This window comes from Bos taurus, chromosome 24 (assembly GCF_002263795.3).
Source record: "Bos taurus isolate L1 Dominette 01449 registration number 42190680 breed Hereford chromosome 24, ARS-UCD2.0, whole genome shotgun sequence".
NCBI lineage: Eukaryota > Metazoa > Chordata > Mammalia > Artiodactyla > Bovidae > Bos > Bos taurus.
Window position 1 is genome coordinate 36,830,492 of NC_037351.1, and position 18,834 is coordinate 36,849,325.

The window sequence follows — 18,834 nt, forward strand, 5'->3', positions numbered from 1 at the left end:
TGCCAATAGTGTTGTGGTGCTTCCCAGCATGTGGTAACCCAATGGGACATGATATGAGTCAAATGAGGTGAATTAAGCAGCACCTTCTGCAGAAGGAAATGGCAACCCACTCCAGTGTTCTTGCCTGGAGAATCCCATGGACGGAGAAGCCTGGTAGGCTGCAGTCCATGGGGTCGCACAGAGTCGGACACGACTGAAGCGACTTGGCGGCAGCAGCAAGCAACATCTTCAATGAAGGGAAAGCCCTTTAAGGTGATTATAATCCTCCTCTGAATCACAGTCAGTAAAAAATCCATTGTCTCTCTGAAGCCAAATACATAAAAATTGCTGAAGATAGGTCTCTAGAGTTCCAAGCCTGAAAAGGTAAGATTTGGGGGCCTAGGGTTTTCTGGTGAGAGTGAGTTCGAGTCCAGAATCTTAACTAGAACAGGACAAGGCAGATAGAATCTACAAGGTCAGAACAAAGGCAGCAACTAAAGTAAGGCTCAAAGTTAAGACTCTGAAACTCACATACTCAAAGAATGAACAAACTTCAAAAACAGCATTTTTATTTGGCAAAATCAGCAAACAAATTGGCAATCCTGACAGTCAGTCAGTCATTTCAATCTAACGTTTTACTTAGTAGATAAACATTTATAGAAAATCTGTAAATAGTATAAACACTTTTCTCAAAATGCTAAAAGGCCAAACACAATAGATTACATAGTCTATGTTTTCATCTGTATGAAATTCTAAAAAATGCAAAACTAATGATACAAAACAAATCATTATTTGCCAGTGGCAAAGGTGGGAGGATATGACTGACCGCAAATGGACACATGAATTTCAGGGGATGAAGGAAATGTTCTATATAATGTTTATGGTTGTAGACAGACATCTATATATACATCTTCAAAACTCACTGAATTCTACACTGAAAACTGGAGAATGTTACTCTGTGAAAAAATATACATCAAAAAAAATTGTAAAGGTTACACATAAGTCAGCATGCTTTTCAAAGAATCATTCCAGTAAAAATATTTTACTTGTAAAAAAAATATTTGTAGAAAATCTGGAAATAAGATATAAAATTTTTTCACAATCATAAGCAGCGGTTACTTTGTTTTTTTACTTTAATTTTCTAATTTAAATTTTATATTGGGGTATAGTTGATTTACAATGTTGTTAGTTTCAGGGGTACAGCAGTGATTCAGTTATACACATATATACATCCATTCTTTTTCAGATTCCCTTCCCATATAGGTTGTTTTAGAACACTGAATATAGTTCCCTGTACTATACAGTAGGTCCTTGTTGATTATTTTGTGTATCTGTTAATCCCAAACTCCTAATTTATTACCCCCCCCCAGCCTTTCTCCTTTGCTAACCATATATTTGTTTTCAAAGACTATAAGTCTGTTTCTGTTTTGTAAATAAATGCATTTGTATCAACTTTTTAGACTTCATATAAGTGGTATTGTATGCAATTTGTCTTTCTCTGACTTATTTCACTTAGTAAAATAATCTCTAGGTCCATCCACATTGCCCCAGATGGTATTATTTCTTTTTTATGGCTAACAGTCTACTGTACGTATATCACATCTTCTTTATCCATTCCTCTGTCGATGGACATTTAGGCTGCTTCCATGTTTAGACTGCTGTGAATAATGCCACAGTGAACACAGGGATGCATGTATCTTTTTGAACTATGGTTTTCTCTGGATATGAGCCCAGGAATGGGATTGCTGGATCACATGGTAGATTTTGGTTTTTAAGCAATGTCCATACTATTCTCCATAGTGGTTGTATCAATTTACATTCCCAACACTGCAAGAGGGTTCCCTTTTCTCCACACCCTCTTCTATTGTTTGTAGACTTTTGATGATGGTCATTCTGACCAGTGAGGTGATACCTCACTTCTTTAAAAATTAGCAATGCCGAGCATCTTTACATGTGTTTTTTGGCCATCTGTATGTATTTTTTGGAGAAATGCCTATTTACATCTGCCCTTTTTTTTTTGGACTGGGTTATTTTTGGGTTTTTGATATTGAGCTGCAAGAGCTATTTGTATTATTTTGGAGATTAATCTTTGTTGGTCACTTCATTTACAAATATTAAAATATTCTTCCATTCTGTGAGTTGTCTTTTCACTTTGCTTATGGTTGCCTTTACTGTGCAAAAGCTTTTAAGCTTAATTGGGTCCCATTTCTGTATTTTTTTTTAAATTTTCATTGTCTATGAGGTAGATCCAAAAAAATATTGCTGCAATTTATGTCAAAGACTATTATGCCTATGTTTTCCTATAAGAGTTTATAGTATCTGGTCTTACATTTAGGCCTTTAATCCATTTTGAGTTTACTTTTGTGTACAGTGTTAGAGAATATTCTAACTTCCTTCTTTAATATATAGCTGTGTTCCCAGTGTCACTTACTGAAGAGACTGTCTTTTCTCCATTGTATATTCTTGCCTCCTTTATTGTAGATTAACTAACCACAGGTGCATGGGTTTATATCTAGGCATTCCATCTTGTTCCATTGATCTATATTTCTGTTTCTGTTCCAGTACAATACTGCTTTGATTACTGTAGCTTTGTAGTATAGTTTAAAGTCAGGGAGCCTGATTTCTCCAACTCCATTTTTCTTTGTCAGAATTGCTTTGGATATCCTGAGTTTTTCACGTTTCCATACAAATTTTAAAATTTTTGTTCCAGCTCTGTGAAAAATTCTATTGATAATCTGTTAGGGATTGCACTGAATCTGTACATTGCCTTGGGTAGTATAGTAATTTTGACAATATTGAGTCTTCCAATCCAAGAAGTATGTCTTTCCATCTGTTTGTGTCATATTCCATCTCTTTCATCAGCATGTCACAGTTTTTGGAGTTTTTCCTAGCTTTTTCCTGTAGTTGATTTCTAATCTCATAGTATTGTGGTTGGAAAATATGTTTGATGTGATTTCAACTTTTTAAAATTTACTGAGGTTTGTTTTGAGATCCAGCATGTGATCCATCCATAGAGTGTTCCAAGTGCACTAGAGAAGAATGTGTATTCTGCTGCTTTCAGATGGAATAGTCTATAAATATCAATTAAGTTCAAGCAATGTTTACTTTATAACATTATAAGAATTTTTTTTTTCCTTCTAGAGGAACAAGCAAAAGTAAAAAGTACTTGAAAAGTGACCGTGAATGCAATTTAAAACCCTCCAAAAAAAGTCTCATAAACTCAGTACAATGATGTGGTACTTGACAGGTCTTTGAATGTTTTCCAGAATGTAACACTAAACAAGAAGTTCTAAATTCAGGTTGTACAGGAGTCAAGTAGAACATATAACTGATTGGCATGGGGCAAGGTTACTGAAGTAAGCTGGAGAGTACATGGCCCTTCCCAAATGAGTTGGCATCACTGGGTCCCACAGACTGATGTCAGGAAAAAGTACAGACTATTGTATAGCCAGAGTTGCTGATAATTAAAGACTTAGTATGTGAAATTTCCTGATTTCTTGAAATTCTCTGATGGTTCAAAATTTTTTTTACACCACCATGTGGGCTAAACAAAACGCATCCATATGCAGAATTATGACTTCAGGTCCATAACGCATGCTTTCTGAACTTTTTCAATAACAAAGTCTTACCTTCTTTCAAACGGCTTACTTCTTTCATTTGTAGAGAGTCCAGGATAATGTGGAATACTAGTGCACCTGAAGTAAAATTCATCTTGAAATTATATGATGGTCAGTCACTTCTAGTCACTTTGCTGAAAAGCAAAGTTCTGTTTACATCTCTAAGCATACTGGTTGGTAAAAAAAGGAAAATATAAATCAGAATGAAAGGAGAAGGAGTGAGGAAAAACTGAAGAAAAACACAATTTTAGGAGCCTAGTCAGCTTTTAGACTTCAGAGCAACAAAATAATCCATGTGTTGAAATTTGAGAACTTCATTGCCCCAACTAGTCCAACCCGGCTGTAAATTTCGAGCAAACAATTCCAAACATTCTCCCTCTGGCTTGATATAGTCTTTTAGAACCTCTGTCCAAAAACAAGAAAAGAAAAAAAAAAAAAAAAAAAACACAAAACTTATTATTAAGGAAGGAATCAAAGTCCTTTAGTAGTTAAGAGGAGAAAAGCAGAGATGTTTCCTTAAAAAAGAAAAACAGCAAGTTAACTTCAAGGATTTCATCATAGACTTCACTATTTGTAGTTAGAAAGTCATTTGAAATAAACACCCCTGAGATCGAGAACAATACCATCAGAACTTTCAATAGTCCTAATTTATCACTTTTCATTTTTAGAGGAGAAAGGAAGATTTTAACACCCACACCGGTGACTTTTCAGTTTTCCAATAATGCTGACATAGCTCCCGAGTACTAGCTTAATTTATTTTTTAATAAATGTAATCCATGCATGGACAAAAGTACATAGGAATAATACAAAGACAATCCACTTTACAAACTAAGATAAATATCATTGTAAGTCTCCACAAAAACATAGTTAAGTGTTAAGAGTTGGAAACACAGATAAATATTCAGAACATATACCTAACAAATAACTCTTACCTCCTCAGCTATAATTTGGCAGTACTGAGAACACTCCTTCACTTCCAAATTACAGATACTTCTTTACCTAAAATTTCACTGTATTATTTCTACAGTTAAATATTCCTTGTTCAATATATTCATAACTACTGAACACTGTATTTGTTGGGAAAATGGCATCTCATCTATACATTGGCTAAATAGCTATAATCTACACTAACAGAAGCTTTTTTTTAAGCACATGCTCATTTGAATGACAAATATTTAAATCAGTTTAACCTTGATCATGTTGCTGGTTAGCTTATTCTTCAACAGGAACTTAGTATGAAAATAACAATTCAAGTATGAAAAGTCATTATAACAGGCAAAATATAGTTCCTAATGGCTTTATAGGATTGAGCTTTAAAGAAATCCATCAAATTCTCTTTAGGAATGATAAGGGTTTCTTAGAAATACTTCATAGAGGTTAGATTTAAAAGCTAATATATGAAAAATTTTATATTTCATAATGTTCTTTAGTTGCTCTCACAACAAAATAATTGTTTGTCTGAAAGCACTGATCCTGTCTATCAAAAATCAAAGAATCAAATGTATTCATTGCCTACAACTCAAACAAACTCAAATCTGGACTTTGATAGCTTCTAGGAGATGCTGACATGAGACTTCTAGTCCTTTCGTAACTATGTAACTAAATGCTACTAAACTTGAGTGAGAAACATTTCCCCAAAGTCTTGAAGGACAATAAACTTTTATATCACTTTTCCATGTTTTGCCCCATGAATTCAATGCCTCACCAGGCTCAACTCACTTTTAAAGTGGTCTAACATTATACTGAAGCAAGGTTTTGTTTTCTTGTTTCTGCTTGTTTGTTCAGTTCTTCAGTACAAAGATGTTAATGACTCTACTTTGGCATTTTAAACTGGAATCCAAACTGGAATCAGCCAATCAAAAATATTTACTATTTCTGAGCACCCATTATAAGCGCTACGGGACTTAAAAGAAACAGATATCCATGTTTTCTAAGACTTCACAAACTAACAGAAAAAGATGGTCAGGTATTTGAAGTGAAAAAAATACATAAAACCTAAACCCATTTATCATCTCCCACTTTATCAATGGAACACATTTTGGCATCACTTTTTTCCTTTTTAGTTGCAAAACACAGAAAATCAAGGAGTGAAGTTTTTACAGTGCTAACTACATATGTTTAATTTCAAAACAAAGCAAAAGAAACAGAAGAAAATTAATGGAAATGTTTTATTCTTACTAATTTTAAATATCAATTTAAATGAAAATGCAAGATCTTAAAAGTTCTCATCACAGGAAAAAACATTGTAATTATGTGTAGACTTATTGTGACCAGTGAAAATGTACATATACCTTGAATCATTATGTTATACACCTGAAACTAATATGGTGTTATATGGCATTTATATCTCAATTTTTAAAAGTAAATTCACATGTATAAATTTAAATATGACATATATATAAATAATTACATAACATCTGGCATTAGTAAAACATACTTCTAACCAATGGAGAGGAAATAATTTATATATAGCTAGTTCATTCCCCTTCTGCTTGGGAGCAAGAGGCAGCTGGGGGGAAAGTACTCATATGTCAGTGCATAGAATCTCATACAAACTGTTAGTGAGTAAAGCAGTGAAAAGCAGCAGAAATTTCTCTAAGGAGCAATATAAAAAACAAAATTTTGATTCAAATACTTTTATTTCATTATATTCCTACCTTAAATCTTTAAACTTAAAAGATTATAAATTTACATTAGGCTGGAAAGCCATAGCTATTGTTGGCTTATGTTTCAATCTACAGGAAGAAATTTCAAAACTTAAAAAGAGTAAATGCATCATTTTGATATGGAATATGCTGCCAATTTGGTGTTTTTTATATTTTGCAGTAGAAAAAACAAACTAAAACTTGTTTGGAAAAAAAAAAAAAAAACACCTTGGTGCTTTTAGAAGCTAAGGAGAGAGGAGATCATTTCATTCTGTGAATTTGCAAAAAGCACTTTAAGAATATTTACATGTAAAAGTTCTAAGCATTACATAGACAGCATGTATTATACCAAATCCTAGGGTTATAATTTCAGAGTAAAATATAGGCAGAAATCTGAAAGTTGCTTTCTGATGGCTTCATGTAGGTCTACATCCAAAACACAGACACTTGCTATACAGAAACATGAACTCAAAAATAAAGGATTATAAATACTGCTTGTCTACCAGTACTTCACCAAAACATAAGGATTACATATATTGAATCATGCAAAAAATTTCTCCCCAAAATCTAACTTTTCTTTTTAAGTAGTCTCAATCCTAAAAATGTGTTTGTGCTGCTCTCTACTGGGAATACAGAAGAACTGCACTTCATAAATAGAAGCTATAAAATATAGGGCTAATTTTTATTAATAGTAATAAAACACTAATTTTAATCACTATTTTATAAAACCTTGTATCTTAAGACTCATCTTTAAACATAATCTGTGTAAAATGAATTGAGAAATAGTTTAACCATCATTTGGGAATGAAAGGTTTTTTGGGTCTGGCTTTTGGATTTTTAAAAGTAAAAAAAATAAGCTCTAAAGACAAACCCTTTATTAAACTTTGATACTCACCAAATGATAAAGAAAATTCCAATGAGAAGAATACAACTTAGATTTCCTCCACTGCGTATAACTGGTAGCAAACATAATTTTTTCTCAAAGAACAGTACAGATTTTCCATTTAAGTCAAATGTTTACTTGCATTAAAGACTCTATCATAGTCCAAAGTTTAAAGGCAATTATTCACTGAGAATGCCTCTAGGTCAAAAAATGGATCAACAGGTAGACATCTGAATATTTCTCAAATGAATTAACACTAAAGATTCTTCTGCATAGGAAATCTAAGATACGAGAAATCTGGAGTGTTACCAATAAACATCCTTTTGGGAATGTGAATTCACCTTCCTATGTATCCTAGCTCATGAACTTTGAATGTCAAATTTAGTATTTCTCAAGGACTTATATTCGTTCCTATTTTTTTATTCTTTCAGTTGAAAAACTTAGCATTTACTGATCTTCTACTATGTGTGACAGACTCTCAAATGCAACCAATCCTCACAGCTCTGATGCTCTTCAAACAACGACTCTGAGGTGGAAAATTATGAGTAACTCGCTCAAGTAGCAGAGCCAGGATTCAAGGTCTTTTAGGTCAATCTGAAAAGCCAAAACTTTCCACTATTCCTTGCTGTTTAGTTTCATTAAATGATGAACATCATACTAAAACATTAAGACTAGTAAGAACTGCAGGATACTACTACCTTTCCAACGGTTCAGAAAAGCAACACTACTCAACATAAAACTGAAACTGTCTACCATATATCAAGGGAATTGTAAGCATCTCTCTGACTGCTTTCTAAGCTCTAGGCTTTAGAACAAACAAGGGGTGGAGCCCTGACAATACAATAACGACCCCAGAACTACAGTCCTCAGAAGTACCACCAGTCTTCACTCGGTTGTGCCAGTGATGGGATAAGAGTCCCATTAGTCAGGGGACCCTAAAACACAGTGGGAGAAGAAAGACTGAGGTAAGGTAAGACGAGTCTACACAGTCACCTGGGTGTTCACACGGCTCCATCTCCGCTTCAACAGAGTTTGGACCTAACAGACCCTTTTTCCAGCCACCCTCTAGACTTCTTTCAGGTCACAACCTCCAAGACCATTCAGCACCATTTTTGCGGTGAGCCCCTTACTGCCAACCACAATGATGCGCTCCTAGACCCATAAGAATTATTCCACCCAGCGGAGGAGGTGGTCAGCCACTGCTGGGCGGGTCTCCAACACCCACCTCTCTGTGGGCTTTGATTCGAGGCCACGATGTGCCCCTGGAGGGCTCCCGACCCCGCTCCTCCCATGTGCTGGCCCGGCAGCCTCTGAAGATGCAGAGCCAGCGCAGTGGCAGTGGCAGCGCCCTCCTCTTCCCTGACACGCCCGAGCCGCCCCCAGACAAGTGGGACAAAGCACTGTATGCTGCCACAGGCCTGGAGAAGGCTGCTCTGGATCTGCGCGCCCTCGGTTCTGCCCACATAGATCCCCCATCTCTCTGCCTTCCTGAAGCGCCACCTCCTGGATGTGGTGACCACCTGACCAACCTCTGCAGGCCAGCCAGGTTGGTACCTCCTGGAAAGGCTGACGCTCCCACAGCACAAGAGGCCAGCGAGCCCAGCTCCACTCGAAGGCCAGGCTCCCCCACCTGATGTCAGGGCCTCTGGCTGAGCCCCTCCCGGGTTAACCACCTGGAGCCCTTTCCCCAAAGCCAGGGACCAAATGCAAACAATAAAAGGTTTCTGGAGCAAAAAAAGAAAAAAAAAAACAACAATCAATTCTCTATCTCACCAATTCTTCTATATGATTTTAGAATATTAATTAAAATAACACATATCATATTGAATTTCCAAATCTCTAGACCATTCAAATGCAACATTCAATCCTTTTGTCAATTTCATAAAAGTCATAACAATTCTATTTTATAGAAACATACCAGCAAGAGGTGGCTTATGTGAATGGAGCGTACAGGGCACACTGACAATTAACTTGTGGTCTGGAATGGGCAGCTCTTTTACATCTGCATTCCTACTGAAACAGAACAACAACGTAATTGTATTTTAAAGGACAATTTATTACATTTAAGCCACAGTTGCCTTTGATTTCTTTTCACCTTTCAAATAGCACCTCCATTCATAATAATTTAAGAAGAGAAATAATGGAAATCAACAATTTAAGTATTAAGAAATTTCAGATAGTTTTCTCTTCTACAATAATAACTATTGCACATTAGATAAAGCAAATGATAATATACAATTTCATGTGCCATTAGCATTCACACTTTTCTTGTTTGGGCCATTTCCAGATTTTCAAAAATGTAAAAATTAAGGAAAACCAATGATTACTGTGTTAAGTTTTGAAAGCCTGAAAATTAATACATTTATACAATTTTGAAAAATCACCCTTCCTACCTTAACAGTAAAGCAGCTTTTTCTCGAACTCTTCCCAATATAAGACCTTCATAAGGCTTTTTGTGTGGAGAATCTAATGGGAACACAAACTCTCCTGAACTGGTGATCTGACAAAAAGGAGACAGAAACAAAAACAACCCATACACCTGTAAATCCCATACACCAGGAAAGGATTGTTTTTTTTTCCTTCCAGTATACAGTTTCTACCAAAGAAAAAGAATTATTAAACCTCAAGGCTACTGCTATCCAATAAAAATATAATGTGGGCCACAGATGGAAGCCCATGTAATTTAAAATTTCTAGTACCAACATTTAAAAAAAGCAAGAAGAATGAGGCAAAATTCATTTTAACTATATTTTAATTTTAAATTATTTTTAATTTAATGTAACATATCTAAAATATTATCATTTTAGTATGTAGCCAATTCAAAAAATTACTGAGGTATGTTACAGTCTTTCATATTAAGTATTTTAAATCCAAAATGTGACATTTATTAGCTCATCTCAACGTGGACCAGTCACCTTTCAAGTGCTGAAGAGCTACACATAGCTAGTGACACACCACACCATACCATACCATAGTGGGCAGGGCAGCTTTACACGACTAAAAAATTATTTTAAATTTCTATCATCTTGCACATAAAACTCTTGGTTTTTCATTAAAATATGTTACTAGAAACCATGCCATCATTTATTCATTTGTTCATTCAAATAACATTTACCTGTATTACTAGCAATGTGACTAAGTACATGACAATAAAGTATTTTCCTTTATTTATAGGAAACAGTGTCATTAAATACTGTCAAGAGCTAAAATTAATAATGAAAGTAGCTTGGGAACTGATGAGACAGACAATGCAAGTTCTAACCTCTTGGCATTAAAAATCCAGAAATTCAATCTCATCATTTCATCCTGGAGTGATTGATCAGACTCCCAGAGACTCACTCCAACTAATCAAACTCAAAACACAATTTAAAATAATATTCAATTAGTTCATTAAGCATGGAGGCAGATATTTTCACTGTCATAATACTCATATCTATCCTCTATGGAATCCTTTAGCGTATATCAAGGTACTAAAAACCAAACCAGTAAAGTCCTTTTATCTCCTCTAGGGCCTACGAATAGCAACAGCTATTCCACACAGTGCTGTATAAACACTGGCAAATTCTGATGCTTTGGATGTCCTTTATACTCAATGCAGACTACTCCATCTGATGTAACAATATGTGCAAACACCTAACAAGTATTTCATATTTTTACATATTTTACATATTTCATAAATAAGTAAAACATATTTTTGTTTTAAACTATCATACCACCTCTTAGAACTGATTCCTACCAGAAATGAACAGTCTTAGTTTTCATGTATTAACATTTTACTGGTTTTAATTTCAGAAGGTAACCTTTTCCTGACTTTGGTCCCAGTTTCTGACTATGAAAAGAAAGGACTGTCGTAACAGAGTAGAATGGAGTTTTATATGCCCGTAACGATCCTATTGCAAATCAACCAGAGCTAAGCCCAAAGTACAACTGTAAAAGCAAACAATTATCAGCACTTGTTTGCCAAGTGCCATAAAATAGGTGCAAATAAACAATGTACACAGCTTTCAGAAGATACCCCAGTTACTACAAAGCACACAAAGCACATTAAACATAGACCTCTCCTCTGTCTAAAATGAATAGACCAGTAATATAAATGTTAAACATTCAGTCCCTAAAACCTGGTTTGTTTTTTTAAAGTTTAGGAGGCTTTTGCGGAATTCATTTAAGTAGACAGTGTATCTTTAAAAGGATAGCCAATGAACTTTGAACAACACACCACTTTTCTATATTTTTGGTATTCTTGAAACCAAGCAAAGATTAATATTAAAGACCTTTCAACTCATTAAGGAGTTAGAATCATTTCTTTCAAAAACAAGCACTGAGGAACACAGTTAAGATTCACAGTATAAAAGGCCTTGCTTCCAGCATTTTCCCAACTCTTCCACACTAGGTTTCTTTGCTATTTTCCTTTCCATCCCCAGCAACATAAGGGGGAAAAAATGACAAAGAAAAGAAAAAAGAAAAAGTCACAAAGGGCAGCTGAAGTTTTGGATGAGTAAAGAGGAAGAAGATCAACAGTAAGACAATTTCTATGTTTAGTGATGGACAAATCCCCCAAGGTTTTTGCTTATTGTCTGTTAAACTACAGACCATCAGAGCTCTTTAAAATGTCATCCTGATATCTACCTGAGTGATTTCCTAAGACCAGGAGTTTGGGGTTCTACTCCAAAAAGATACAGAACAAACAGGTAAAAAGCCTTGAGAATAAGAAGACAAAGGTATTTAGCAGCAAAGTAAATGTTTTAATTAGACCCTGCTGAAGAAGTAGAGTGATGCCATGTTAAACATTAAAAAGTAGGAGCTATCTTTATGTGACTTGTACATTGCACCTTATGAACAAATAAAGTTAACGGATACGTTAACTTTGGAACTTACTTTTACCCAGTGCCATTCAGCAACTACCTCCACAGACCAAGACGGGTAAAGCTCTTCCTTGACAAAACGCAGGTGCTTCTGTCTATTTGTCACCCACGTAACAACAAGACAGCTTGGAGCAGCCAGCTTAGGGACAGGGATCTGCTTTATCTGCAGTGGTGATAAATAACTATATCTAAAAATAAACAGAAAAAAATATTAGCAAAATCGAGGCCAAAGAGAAAAATAAGCAGGGAGAGGACCTGTATAATACTGATTCCACAAACACAAAGCTCCTACAATTCTTTATTTGTGTAACTAAATACAAAGCCACAGTGACACCCAGTGGACATGCTGTTTCACAGATAAGTTGGAAATACCACTTTTCATTTTTACTAACTCAAAATGATCAGGCCATATTTTTTTATCACTTCTGAATGTATTACATTTCAGTAATTTTACTAATATTTTCTATATGTTTTTATACCATTTAAAATTAAGCAAATATCATCTTGTGATGATCTGTACACTACACATGTGCTTGTGAATTCGCTAAGTTGTGTCCAAATCTTTTGGGACCCCATGGACTGTAGCCCACCAGGCTCCCCCGTCCATGGGATTCTCCAGGCAAGAATACTGGAGTGGGTTGCCATGCCCGCCTCCAGGGGATCTTCCCAACCCAACTCAGGGATTGAACCCGTGTCTCTTACATCTCCTGCATTGGCAGGGAGGTTCTTTACCACTAGCACAATCTGGGAAGCCCAGAGACTCCATTAACACTCTGGAAACTGTCTCAATATCCCACCACATTTCCAACACTCAATCTATCATCCTGCTTCTTTCATCCTTCAGTCAATTCTACTGAGCTCTCTGAAACACTCATGCTTTCATTACAAAAAAATTCTACAGCCCTGAACCTCCTGGCCATCAGTAGTACAATGTCTAGTTTCTCTTGTTAGAACTCTACTTGTTCCATAACACCCCATCAAACCAGTGTGGTCATTTGTCCAATCCCAACATACACAGTCATGAGAGGAGAGGCCGGTATTCTCCTGGCTCCCCTCCAGTTCCAGGCTGGAAACCCCCTTCTCTTTCAGAATTATGCTATCTAGCCTCCAGCCTTCTTATGGAACCCATTACATCCTCACTCTCCATACTCAATAAAAACTTAAGTTCTAAGATCTTTATGCCTAGCCAACATAAATCTTGCAAGTATCCTGGGTGATGTCAAAGGACAATCTAAATAATGTGCACGCTCAACTATTCTTCCCCTAATAAATACAATTGTATGCACTAACTATGATCACCAGCCCCTTACTCCTTAACTCTACAACTCCTGCAAACCTCCAATCTTAAATTCAATTCAATACAATTCTATTCAACTTCATATAGAAAAAAATCAGATGGAGAAAAATGCTAAACTGAAAATTGGCAATCCATTCTCAGGCTCTCAAAACTACTCATCAATTATTTTACTTACCCTTGGTCAACTACTACAAACTCTCATCTCTTCTTAAGTCCTTTGCCCAAACACACTCTTGGCAGATGAAATATGCCAAATATCAGTCAAAATAAAGGTCTTTAGACTCTTTCAACCACCTAACCCTCTGCCAGGTGTATGATGAGGGTGTATAATAACCCTTCATTGTACACCTTCACTTACCTATTTCTCTTATTTTTCTCTTAAAGGAAACAGCATGGTTTCATGTGTTTAAAGCATATCCCTCCAGCTGTGTTTATTCCCATCTTCTAGTCTATCAGTAATGCTAAGTACTCTCCTCCTTCTGTATTTTCAACCTCTCTAGTAGTTTCTTACTATCAGCCTATAAATATGCTTATACTATACACTTTTATTTTTTATTCACTTTTTTGTTGTTGTTTTTCTACATACTATACACTTTTAAAGGAAGAAAGAAGAGAAAAGACTGGGGGGAGGATGGGTGGAGAAGAAGGAAAAAGAAAAGAGGAGAAGAGAAAAATAACAGAAAAGAAAAAAGAAATTCCCTCAGTTAGGTCTCCTATCTACAAATATGCTAGTTTACTTCAGTCACTCAATCATGTCTGACCCTTTGTGACCCCATGCACTGCAACATGCCAGGCCTCCCTGTCCATCCCCAACTCCTGGAGTTTACTCAAACTCATGTCCATTCAGTTGGTGATGCCATCCAACCATCTCATCCTCTGTCGTCCCCTTCTCCTTCTGCCTTCAATCTTTCCCAGCATCAGGGGCTTTTCAAATGAGTCAGCTCTTTGCATCAGGTGGCCAAAGTATTGGAGTTTCAGCTTCAGCATCAGTCCTTCCAATGAATATTCAGGACTGATTTCCTTTAGGATGGACTGGTTGGATCTCCGTGCAGTCCAAGGGATTCTCAAGAGTCTTCTCCAACAACACAGTTCAAAAGCGCCAATTCTTCGGTGCTCAGCTTTCTTTACAGTCCAACTCTCACATCCATACATGACTGCTGGAAAAATCATAGCCTTGACTAGACGGACTTTTGTTGGCAAAGTAATGTCTCTGCTTTTTAATATGCTGTCTAGATTGGTCATAACTTTCCTTCCGAGGAGTAAGTGTCTTTTAATTTCATGGCTGCAGTCACCATCTGCAGTGATTTTGGAGCCCCCCAAAAATAAAGTCAGTCATTGTGTCCACTGTTTCCCCATCTATTTCCCCTGAAGTGATGGGACCAGATGCCTTGATCTTAGTTTTCTGAATGTTGAGCTTTAAGCCAACTTTCTCACTCTCCTCTCTCACTTTCATCAAGAGGCTCTTTAGTTCTTCACTTTCTGCCATAAGAGTGGTGTCATCTCCATATCTGAGGTTATTGATATTTCTCCCAGCAATCTTGATTCCAGCCTGTGCTTCCTCCAGCCCAGTGTTTCTCATGATGTATTCTGCATATAAGTTAAATAAGCAGGGTAACAATATACAGCCTTGACGTACTCCTTTCTCTATTTGGAACCAGTCTGTTGTTTCATGTCCATCTCTAACTGTTGCTTCCTGACCGGCATACACGTTTCTCAAGAAGCAGGTCAGGTGGTCTGGTATGCCCATCTCTTTCAGAATTTTCCACAGTTTATTGTGATCCACACAAAGGCTTTGGCATAGTCAATAACCAGCAACAGATGTTTTTCTAGAACTCTCTTGCTTTTTCGATGATCCAGCAGATGTTGGCAATTTGATCTCTGGTTCCTCTGCCTTTTCTAAAACCAGCTTGAACATGTGGAATTTCATAGCTCATGTATTGCTGAAGCCTGGCTTGGAGAATTTTGAGCATTACTTTGCTAGCGTGTGAGATGAGTGCAATTGTGCAGTAGTTTGAGCATTCTTTGGCATTGCCTTTCTTTGGGATTGGAATGAAAACTGACCTTTTCCAGTCCTGTGGCCACTGCTGAGTTTTCCAAATATGCTGGCATATTGAGTGTAGCACTTTCATCTTTTAGGATTTAAAATAGTTCAACTGGAATTCCATCACCTCCACTAGCTTTGTTCATAGTGATGCTTCCTAAGGCCCACTTGACTTCACATTCCAGGATGGCTGGCTCTAGGTGAGTGATCACACCATCGTGATTATCTGCATCATGAAGATCTTTTCTGTACAGTTCTTCTGTGTATTCTTGCCACCTCTTCTTAATATCTTCTGCTTCTGTTAGGTCCATACCATTTCTGTCCTTTATTGAGCCCGCCTTTGTATGAAGTGTTCCCTTGGTATCTCTAATTTTCTTGACAAGATCTCTAGTCTTTCCCATTCTATTATTTTCCTCTATTTCTTTGCACTGATCACTGAGAAGGCTTTCTTATCTCTCCTTGCTATTCTTTGGAACTCTGCATTTAAATGGGTATATCTTTTCTTTTCTCCTTTGCTTTTCACGTCTCTTCTTTTCACAGCTACTTGTAAGGCCTCCTCAGACAGCCATTTTGCTTTGTTGCATTTCTTTTTCTTGGGGATGGTCTTGATCCCTTTCTCCTGTACAATGTCATGAACCTCCATCCATATTTCATCAGGCACTCTATCTATCAGATCTAGTCCCTTAAATCTATTTCTCACTTTCACTGTATAATCATAAGGGATTTGATTTAGGTCATACCTGAATGCGTGGCGCTGGAGTGGCAAGCCGCTGAGAGGAGATATCCCTGCTATTTACCTGGGGCCAAACTATGGTGGAGGTAATAAAGATAACGATGACCTCCTTCAAAAGATCCCATGCATGTACTACACTCAGTGCCCCCAACCCTGCAGCAGGCCACCACCGACCCACGCCTCCGCCAGAGACTCCTGGACATTCACGGGCAAGTCTGGGTCAGTCTCTTGTGGGGTCACTCCTTTCTCCTGGGTCCTGGTGCACAGGTTCTGTTGCGCCCTCAAGAGTCTATTTCCCAGTCCTGTGTAAGTTCTGGCGGCTCTGTGGTGGGGATAATGGCGACCTCCTCCAAGAAGGCTTATGCCATATCCAGGTCTGCTGCACCCAGAGCCCCGTCCCTGTGGCAGTCCACTGCTGACCCATACCTCCACAGGAGATGCTCAAACACAGTTCTGTCTCAGTCTCTGTGGGGTCCCTGGGTCCTGGTGCACACAAGGTTTGTTTATGCCCTCTGAGCGTCTCTGGTGAGAATGGGGTTTGATTCTAAACACAAATTCACCCCTCCTACTGTCTTGCTGGGACTTCTCCTTTGCCCTTGGACGTGGGGTATCTCCTCACAGCCATTCCAGCACCTACCATCTTACTGGGGTTTCTCTGACCCTGGACATAGGGTATCTCTTCATGGCCAGTCCAGCAAAGCACAGCTGCAGCTCATGACCTTGGACGTAGGGGATCTCCTCATGGCCGCTATCTATGCTATGCTATGGACTGGCCTATCTATGTAATGCATAGTAATCTCTTTTCCTTGGCAGCTTTAATTCCATTTGGAATTTTAGTTTCTCTTTACCATGTATCCTAACATACTCATAAATTCCAGGGATTAAGATAAAGACATGGAAGGGAGTGTGGAACAGGGGTAGGGGGTGGGGATGGAAAGAAACTATTTTGCCTATCACAGATGGTAAAACTGGGAACAATGCATCAACAATTACAGTATCTCCCTGTGTGATTCTTATTAATAAAAGAAACTATAAAATTGAAAAGGAAAATTAATTACCTATTTTGATTACTGTACTACGATTATATAAGAAAATATCTTTGTTTTCAAGAAATGCAGAATAAATATTTCAGAGTAACTTACTCTTTCTCCTAAATAACTTATTCTCAAACTGTTCAGAAAAAAATTATATATATATATATACAGATATCTACACACACACACACACAAATACACACATATAGAGAATAGATAGATGAATTCTTTGTATGATCCTTGCAACTTTTAAGAGGAAAAAATCCAATTATTGGTACAGTTCATAAACAAAAAACATAAGGAAACTGAAGATAACTGTGGAGAAGAAGAAATTTCATATGAAGTTTAAGTCAAGGTAACAGAAATTGTTCAGTCTAGAAGACTGAAAAGTGAGATGAAATATAACCGAAGATATTCACCGGAACTAGAGGGGAAATTTTAGTTTTTTGAAAAGCTATTTAACTTCGTCTTATTTACTAACTGAACTTATCATTCTAAAAGGTTACATAAACTGAACAGTGGCATAAATTAAAACAAATTCAGAATGAATTAGACAACTTCATTCATAGCATATTACTAATACTATATTTTGGCACATAGTTCAAAACTTTAGAATTTGATATCAAAGAAGGCAAAATGAAAGGTGGAGTTGCGCAGTCATGCAACTGACTCTTTGCAACCCCATGGACTGTAGCCTACCAGGCTCCTGTCCATGGAATTTTCCAGGGAAGAGTACTGGAGTGGGTTGCCACTTCCTTCTCCAGGGGATCTTCCCGACCCAGGGATTGAATCCGTTTCCCACATTGCAGGCAGACGCTTTACCATATGAGCCACCAGGGAAGCCCCAAAGAAAGCAAAAATGTTGTCTTTTGGTGTTATAGAAACATTTCTGAACTAATTCAGTCAGCAACCTTCATCTTTAATATATTATTTTTAACATTCTTATACCTATATATAGTTCTAGTTTAAGAGACTTACCTACTTAACCTACCCACTTAATGGAATTAAACTTTTAAAACTAAAGTGTTTTAGTTTTTCAGACACTTTGTACCATAAAGTAACACTTTCAGTTTATGTAACTATAATGCACAAACAACAATAGCTTTCAGAAAGCATATGTAACAGATACACTTACCTGTTACTTCTTTTAACCGATTTGTTCTGCCATGGTGGATCTATCACAATCACATCATATGTTTTCTTACCTGAAAACAAAGAAAGGATTTCAGAAAATACCTTCTACTTGTATCACTTTAAAAACTAAACATGTTCTTCAACAATGAAGTGCATTCACTATGGACATAAATATGCTGGCAAATATATTTAAATATGCTGGTAAAAAAAGGATTTGTGGCATTTATTCAAATAGAATAGTTCATCCAAAAAAATTGAGATTCCCCTTATAATTTAGTACCTCTGGGATTTTAATGTAATTGCACCTGTTGCACCCTTCCTAAAAATAACTACAGCTCCCTTAGCTAGACATTGTGGTGTTACTTCGGTAATGTCTGATTCTATGACCTTATGGACTGTAGTCTGCCAGGCTCCTCTGTCCATAGGATTCTCCAGGCAAGAATATTGAAATGGGCTGCCATGCCCTCCTCCAGGGGATCTTCCCAACCCAGGGATCGAACCCGCATCTCTTCTGTCTCTTGCATTTGCAGGTGGGTTCTTTACCACTAGTGCCCCCTGGGAAGCCCCTAGCTAGACATCGATGATTTGTAAATGCCCTATGTAAGTCTT

General features: G+C 37.0%; 1 protein-coding gene across 3 annotated transcripts in view; it reads right to left on the reverse strand.

The window, feature by feature from the left end:
* Positions 1-531: 531 nt before the first annotated feature.
* Positions 532-18,834, reverse strand: part of METTL4 (methyltransferase 4, N6-adenosine) — a 29,515-nt gene continuing 11,212 nt past the window's right edge. The window contains exons 6-10 of one of the 3 annotated variants that reach the window (XM_005224176.5): positions 18,227-18,296; positions 12,000-12,174; positions 9,518-9,624; positions 9,043-9,134; positions 532-4,001 (exon numbers count right to left, since the gene is read on the reverse strand). In XM_005224176.5, the coding sequence (XP_005224233.1) occupies positions 3,856-4,001; positions 9,043-9,134; positions 9,518-9,624; positions 12,000-12,174; positions 18,227-18,296 (590 nt within the window). In that variant the 3' untranslated portion in view covers positions 532-3,855. Of the gene's footprint in view, positions 4,002-9,042; positions 9,138-9,517; positions 9,625-11,999; positions 12,175-18,226; positions 18,297-18,834 lie in introns of all 3 variants that reach the window. The other 2 variants (XM_010818837.4, NM_001205883.2) reach the window with 2 other exon arrangements.